Here is an 8,282-nt window from a genome sequence, read left to right as displayed (position 1 = left end):
GCTTCATGCCTGTATTACTACCTCTATAAGAAATCCGCGCTGAGGATTAGTGATCCGAAAGTAAGGTATAAAATTGACTCATTTCGCGTAATATTTCAAGCCTAGCCTAACCTAGCCCAGTTCATAAACACCACCCAATATAAAACAAAGCACTTAGCTTAGCTCCATATACAAAAAGCCCAATCTGAGGATTAGGTGTGGGGGCTAGATAGCCCTAAAAGGATGGGTTAAGTTAGTGATCCGAGATTCTATGAGGATGAGTGGATCAATAATCAAATCAGAAGATAAGTCTTATTCAAGAAAAACGGCGTTCAAAGTTGGGGCAATTCCTGAAAATTTCCCTTAATTTTGATATACCCTAAACACTATAATGTCATGAAACCCCGAGTTCAAAACTGGGGCCACCGCTGAAAATTTCCCTTATTTTTGACATGACCTATATTGTCATATAAACCCACGAATTTCAAAGTTGGGGCCTTGAGATTGTACCCTGATTTTTGACATAACCTATAATGGGGGAAAGATTCAGACCGGGGGCCACAAAAAGTAAGCTGAAACTCGTTTTAAGTTTAACTCTCGGATTAAGCAATCTGATTGGCTGATTTTTTAAAAATTATCAGATTTCCCAAACCGGGTTTAAACTCATTTTGTGGCCTCAAAGGATGGAAATCTCAAGTCGTAAGAAACGCGAACTCATTTGTCAGTCAAAAATTTGGCCTTAAATAGCGATCTTAGTAAAATTTACCGAATAGCGACCGAAACGTACATTTCATGAAACTCGGCCCAAGGACACTTTTGATCCATATGATAAATCGAACCCGCGGCCTAGCGCTTACAAGGCAGACGCACTACCAACTAACCTAACTAGGCTGGCTAAAAGGCTGTTTTATTTTTAAAATTTAGAAGTAGAAGAGAGAGATTCCCAAACTTTTCATCGAACCCGCGGCCTAGCGCTTACAAGGCAGACGCACTACCAACTAACCTAACTAGGCTGGCTAAAAGGCTGTTTTATTTTTAAAATGTAGAAGTAGAAGAGAGAGATTCCCAAACTTTTTTGGCCAAACTCCCCGTTACACATACTGGAAATGGAAATCCGAAGTACCTACCTACAAGAAGAATTCAAGCAAAATGGCTGTTTTGTGAACGCAAAAAAAACAACAGCTAGAGTGTACCGTAAAGATCATAAGAGTGAAATCAACTTACCACAACTTGGTGTAGGGCCTGGTTATCAGACGCTAATATTACAGCTTTGATGTTCGATGTCTTGATGTTCCATGAAGAGCAGATTATGGTGAACATTTCCTGCAAAACGACAAGATCAGAGGGTTTTTTTAAACAAAAAAAAAAAAAAAAAAAAAAAAAAAACAACAACTAGAGTGTACCGTAAAGATCATAAGAGTAAAATCAACTCACCACAACTTGGTGTAGGGCCTGGTTATCAGACGCTAGTATTACAGCTTTGATGTTCGATGTCTTGATGTTCCATGAAGAGCAGATTATGGTGAACATTTCCTGCAAAACGACATGACAAGATAAGAATAGGTCGGTATGAATAAAAGTAATAAAAAAAAAAATGTTATTTTTTCCTTTATTAAAAAAATAATAATACACATGGTTTTATTTACATATTTGTAAACTTTACCTATGAAATATACAAGACCTTGTTTAGACTGCGGGAGTGAAGGAACTTTTCAGTCTCATTCTGGCAGAATAAACATGGTATTATATTTCTATTTTTACTTTCTATTATTTTATTTAACTCCTTTTTATTATTCCTTAAAATAGTCAATCCACCGCCGACGCCCGGCATCAAACCCAGGACATTCTACAACCAAGGCCACTGTTCTTACCTGATGATAGAACGTATCGTGAGTTGTTTCCTTGTCCAACAGAAACGTGTGAAGGAGTTTAGTTGTGAACTTTTCTTCCTGAAATGAACAAGAAAAAATACACATAGTAGGTATGCCTAGTAAAGATTACACATCTGCACTTTCCAGAGGACTACTCGGTCAATGAGTTGAAGTGTGAGTTAGGTTATGGTGAAACTTGTTTTCTTCTTTTAAAGCTAGCCTAGTTAGCTTGGTTGGTAGCGCGTCTGCCTTGTAAGCGCTATGTCGCGGGTTCGATTCCCGCCCGGGGCGGTTTTATCCTGAAGGGATAATGTTCGTTCTCGGAACGACTCTTCTTTTAAAGCTAGCCTAGTTAGCTTGGTTGGTAGCGCGTCTGCCTTGTAAGCGCTATGTCGCGGGTTCGATTCCCGCCCGGGGCGGATTTTATCCTGAAGGGATAATGTTCGTTCTCGGAACGGCTCGCTTTCTCCTATCCTGTCTTCTTTCTCTCTTTGATTTCGGGACGATAAGACCTTAGCAGTTACAGTTCCCTCTGTCAAACCTCTTAAAATCTCCTTTAAAGCCAGTTGAAATTTAAAACTTGATCTTACTTCGTTTGTTTAAACTAAAAAAATCACAAATTAATTACTTGGAGCTTACCAGCAAATAGTTGATGTAGTAGGAGATGTACTCGCGATCATTGGACTCCCAATGTTCCAGAGCCAGACTGAACATATTGTTGGTCAAATTGATGGCGGTAATATCGTTGTACATGGAGTTCTTCAGTGTATCGTACAGCTTGGGTACAAAGTCCTGAATAATAGTCTGCTCCAGAGTCTTACTGTTGGGTACTTTCGGCAAGACGGGTTTACTTTGGGGAGACATAGACTTGTACTTCAATTTGAGATGTTGGAAGTGTTCATTAATATGGGTCTCATCGTCATCCCTTGGCTGCTGCTCCAGAGGGATCTCACAGACTGGAGACAGATTCGATACCAGGTGACGAAAGCCTGAGATGAAGGAGAAACGGAATTAATGGTTTATGAAGGAAAAAAGCAGTTTATGTTTTTCCCGAAAAATGAAAGCTAGTGAGCCAGCCTAGTTTCCTTGGTTGGTAGCCCGTGTGCCTTGTAAGCGCTAGGTCGCGGGTTCGAATAAATTTCTGTCCCAATATGAAAAAATATGAAAACTGAAGATTTGTAAAATATTGTTTCACGAGTAATCACGAGTTGTACCTTGATAAAGTCATAAGAGCGCCAAATAAAATTTTTATTTACAAGTATAGGACTAGTAAAGTATGGAAGAATAAATTTCTGTCCCAATATGAAAAAATATGAAAACTGAAGATTTGTAAAATATTTGTTTCACGAGTAATCACGAGTTGTACCTTGATAAAGTCATAAGAGCGCCAAATAAAATATTTTTACTAAATTTGTAAATTGTAAGATTTTCTCTACCAATGAATCTACTTTGGTCTTTGGTAAACCATACTATGGAAGTAATTTTGTTGAGAATTTTTCAGTTGTAATTTTTTTCATTTTTCTCCAGGGACGGATTGTTCAATTTGAAAAGATAAACCCAAACCGATTGACCAACTGAATGCACAAAGGTCAAGCTTAAAATTCTCAATCACTTAAGAGTCAAGGTGTTTTACCTTCAGAGTTGACAATGCTGGGAGGTTGCAAGTCCAGAATGACAAAGTCTACGATGAGATCCATGAGAGATTTGCCACTCGCTGGTTTGGCTTTTTTCTGAAACATAAAACAAGTTGAGAATAGATCAGTTGCGCTTACTTGGGTGATGTTTCAAAGTCATAGAGCAGGAAAAATGAGGACCAACGTATTTTTTTTTTTCTTCTACGACTTCTAGATACCGAGATAAATCGATTTAAAAATAAAAAATACCGGTAAATCGTGAAGTTTGACGACACGGCGCGGGGGTCTAGAGCTGTACACACCTGTAGGAACGAGTCCACAGAGGAATATCTGGAGAGAAAGTAATCGAGTTAGTATTAGAAAAATAATTTTAGTAGGTACGTCCACCTGTATAGGATGCTACGACACAGACCACATGCGTCTAATGTAGCAGTTGTTTCATCGCTACGAAATAAAAAACGGCGGTGAAACACTCATCTTAAAAAAAAAAACTATTTTATTACCTGAGAGGCGACTTTTCTTGTTCTCCTGCTCGACAATGTCCGTGTAATATTTGGTACCCTCCGAGCTGGGGGGTTCCATGTTGACCAGAATATCTTTGATGGTACCAAACACATCCTGTTCTTCTATGTAGGGGAGACGCTTGACCCGGGGGTCTAGAGCTGTACACACCTGTAGGAACGAGTCCACAGAGGAATATCTGGAGAGAAAGTAATCGAGTTAGTATTAGAAAAATATTTTTAGTAGGTACGTCCACCTGTATACGGAAAGACTTGGGATATGAAGTACTAATTTAGGACTGAAAAATTTTATGCCCTAGGCCCTATTTCATAAAACTTATAAGTCCTGTAATACAGGGAAATTGCCACTATTAAGGTCAAATTTTCCTAGGCCCTATTTCATAAAACTTATAAGTCCTGTAATACAGGGAAATTGCCACTATTAAGGTCAAATTTTAAGATGGTCGTTTCACCTAGACATCAGTAAGAATTAATTTAAAAATGAACAGCCAGTCTTAGGAGTTGATTTTATGGGAACTCATCGAAACTGTTGAAATTACTGAGGTCAACATTTCAATTGGAAAAAAGTGACACCCGTGGTTTATGTCGTAGCATGCCGATCCCGATATCATCTGATGGGCGAGAAGAGACAAAATACTTCCCCCATTCAGGTGGGCATCAAACCTGGGACATACTACTTACTTCTGTGTCAAGTACTCGACAAAGTAGGTCTTCAGCTGAGTGGTGATGGTATCGTCCCCAGGATAAGTTTTGAGATGATGGTTCTTTTAAGATGGTCGTTTCACCGAAAGATATCAGTAAGAATTAATTTAAAAATGAACAGCCAGTCTTAGGAGTTGATTTTATAGGAACTCATGGAAAGCCCCTATTACTGAGGTCAACATTTCAATTGGAAAAAAAGTGACACCCGTGGTTTATGTCGTATCCCGATATCATCTGATGGGCGAGAAGAGGCAAAATACTTCCCCCATTCAGGTGGACATCAAATCTGGGACATACTACCACTGTGCTACTTACTTCTGTGTCAAGTACTCGACAAAGTAGGTCTTCAGCTGAGTGGTGATGGTATCATCCCCAGGATAAGTTTTGAGATGATGGTTGGAGAATAGATCAGTTGCGCTTACTTGGGTGATGTTTCAAAGTCATAGAGCAGGAAAAATGAGGACCAACGTATTTTTTTTTTTCTTCTTCTTCTTCTTCTTCTTCTTCTTCTACGACTTCTAGATACCGAGATAAATCGATTTAAAAAATACCGGTAAATCGTGAAGTTTGACGACACGGCGTACGCTCCCGTAGGCGATGACGTCATAATTCATGACTCCCGCTTCGTTTGTTTGTGCGTAAGCGTTTTAGGCCTGAGCTGGTTTCTCTTCACTCAGTGTGACCACAGTGACCTGAAAGAATAGAAGAATGCTCATGATAATGGCAAGAATGCTTATCATAAAGGCAATAATGCTTATGCTTATGGAAGAATGCTTATGATAATGGCAAGTCAAGGGATCAGGCCTGAGCTGGTTTCTCTTCACTCAGTGTGACCACAGTGACCTGAAAGAATAGAAGAATGCTCATGATAATGGCAAGAATGCTTATGGAAGAATGCTTATCATAGAGGCAATAATGCTTATGCTTATGGAAGAATGCTTATGATAATGGCAAGTCAAGGGATTTCAAATTCTCAAAGGATGGAAATCTCAAGTCGTAAGAAACGCGAACTCATTTGTCAGTCAAAAATTTGGCCTTAAATAGCGATCTTGGTAAAATTACTAACTTTTTCGGAGTTTTGACCTCAGATTTGGATTTTTCACAACTTTTTACGTAGAAATCGACCTTTTATTAATAATATTTTCCCAATTGAAACTCCTCCATTTTAATTTCCAACTTGTTTGTTTGTTTATTTTTTTATTTATTATTATTATTTTTTTTTCTTCTGAAAAGTGTAGAAATAGAAACTAGAAAATCGAGAACATGGGCTTATTTCAACAGATTTACAAACCCTATCCTGTACAAAGGATGTAATTCTTCTTCTTCTTCTTCTTCTTCTTTAACATTCCTTCTATAAATAGATCTTATTAATAAGAGTGGTTTTCTGTTTGTTTGTTTGTTTGTTTGTAAGAGGTTGGCGTCTAAACTCGTAGAAACTTGAAATTTTGTACACAGGTTCATATTTTTATGGCGGTGGTTATAGGCTAGGTTAAAATTTCCTAAAGCAAGCTGTTCACAAGTTATTCAAGAAATTCGAAATTTTTGCCCGACTTTGGGTCACATTTTGGCCTGGAAATTGAAATTTGTTGTGATGACCTATGTTTTTTATTTTTTCATCAAACTTACAATCATATTTCCTATCATAAAACATTTGGTTCACCGTTTTCTGATGAATTTTATTCGATTCTGATGATTTGCAATTTTATTCGATTAGTTATTCAAGAAATTCGAAATTTTCTGCAGACTTTGGGTCACATTTTGGCCTGGAAGTTGAAATTTGTCGCGATGACCTATATTTTTTCATCAAACTTACAACGGTAGCATTCTTTCTGGTGAGGATTCCTACTGACAGAGAATTTTTCTTTTACTAAGATTTTAGCCAACACCTGAGAGCAGCCTAAGACACGTTTTGTTCTTATTTGAACTCATCAGTTAGACGTAGCTCTCAGGTGCTGGCCAAGAATTTGGAAGTGCTATTTAAACTTCAGAGATGGAAATTGTGGAGAAATGAGAACCTGCGTTTTCTATGTAAGATTATATTTGTGTTGAGTGTTGTTGTGAGCGCCACAAGATATTCTAAACTGTGGCAAAGCATGGGTAACCTGCTAGTATATTATAATAATAAAATGTGATTTCGCATTTTGACGTGAAATCTGACGTCACAACTCTTTGAACTTTTTCAATAGAACAAGCGTTTTTGCGCATTTTGACGTGAAATCTGACGTCACAACTCTTTGAACTTTTTCAATAGAACAGCAATTAAAACTTGAATTTTCGATCTTTTCCAATACCAACTCCTCCAGTGACCAACCATTCGCTTCAGCAATACATTGTCGTGTAGCAGTGATGTATGCTTCAGGATTGAACAGACCTCCTAGCCATACAGGATATACTTTGAGTTCCTTAGCCCCGCCTTGTGATACAAGGAGAGTAAGTAGGTCACACCTTCCGTTAGGAATGTAGGAAGTAATGAAGGGTTGACAATACAATCTTGGAATTGACGCGCAAGAACAGGATGAACATTTGTAAAATGTTTCAACCAATAATTATGAATATGGTCGGTTCCTGGACTTTTCCAATTATTTGTACACTTGATTGCATGGAGAATGTCAAGCGTATTGATTTGTATGTTGTTCATCATAGGAACGTGTTCCATTCGTTGTATTTCCTCTTGAATCCAACGAGCATTGGGGTTATGGAACTTGCTTATTCCCCATATCTTGTTCCAGAAGTTGTATAGTGAGGACGCAGAAGGAACGACTTTGGTCTTATGGTTTTGCTTCATCGTTAGGTTACGATAAAATCGTTTTTGGTTAACATAGAATTCACGATTTTGTTTATATCGCTTGACTCTCTTGTTGTATCTTCTCAGTTTGAAGCCCAGAGCAGCAACTTTCTGCTTCAAGTTCTCAAGATACAATTTCAACTTCTGAATATAATCGTTTTTCCAGTGTTTCAATCGAGCAAAGTAGGATAACTGTTTAACTTTGGTTTTGATGTTGGCAGAGGCATGATTTGGATCTCTGAAATATTGTGTGAGGATACCAATGCTCTTTCTTAGCTTGTTTTGAAGGGCGAACTTGAGTTTGAGTTTGGAGTAACAAGGCTGCCTTTACATAAGCGGCTTATCTTAACTTCAGTGGACTTTCTTTCACGTAGGGTCTGACATTAGACGTGTTCTACCACTCTTGTTACGTTCGCTTCTTTTAATTACAGGACTTCAAGAACCTTATCTTGTGGGTTCAACTGTCTGCTTGTGGTTCAACAAAAAAGTCCCGTCGGTTGAGGTGTATAATTACTTGTGAGGTTGTAGAGTTTAACCTTTCATGTTGTGGTTTCATTTGGGCAGACGGCTTCTCATAGGGTTGTCATTTCTTTAGTGTTTCTAATTTACATTTTGTACCTCAAATTTTGTTCTCTCTTCCTCTTTGTAATGGCTGTGAGTGTTGTACTAAATGACACGGCGAATTTGACAGACGAAGGGAGTCACTTGTATAGATTATAGACTGCCTCTTGTCGGTGGTGGTTCTCAATTTTAGTTTAGTGGGACCTTCAAGTCTTAACTTCCCTTTTAA

At 38.2% G+C, this 8,282-nt stretch overlaps 1 protein-coding gene across 1 annotated transcript in view; it reads right to left on the bottom strand.

Annotated features, from left to right (window-relative positions):
* Positions 1-1,194: 1,194 nt before the first annotated feature.
* Positions 1,195-8,282, bottom strand: part of LOC103512052 — a 12,697-nt gene continuing 5,609 nt past the window's right edge. Inside the window, exons 3-8 of the mRNA XM_008476804.3 lie at positions 3,484-3,580; positions 2,795-2,839; positions 2,490-2,665; positions 1,851-1,928; positions 1,414-1,512; positions 1,195-1,302 (exon numbers count right to left, since the gene is read on the bottom strand). Of these exons, the coding sequence (XP_008475026.1) occupies positions 1,195-1,302; positions 1,414-1,512; positions 1,851-1,928; positions 2,490-2,665; positions 2,795-2,839; positions 3,484-3,580 (603 nt within the window). The remainder of the gene's footprint in view (positions 1,303-1,413; positions 1,513-1,850; positions 1,929-2,489; positions 2,666-2,794; positions 2,840-3,483; positions 3,581-8,282) is intronic.

The sequence above is a fragment of the Diaphorina citri genome, unplaced genomic scaffold, assembly GCF_000475195.1.
Source record: "Diaphorina citri unplaced genomic scaffold, Diaci psyllid genome assembly version 1.1 scaffold785, whole genome shotgun sequence".
Classification (NCBI taxonomy): domain Eukaryota; kingdom Metazoa; phylum Arthropoda; class Insecta; order Hemiptera; family Psyllidae; genus Diaphorina; species Diaphorina citri.
Note: the sequence above shows the minus strand (reverse complement) of the source record. Positions and strands in the feature narration are given on the sequence as shown.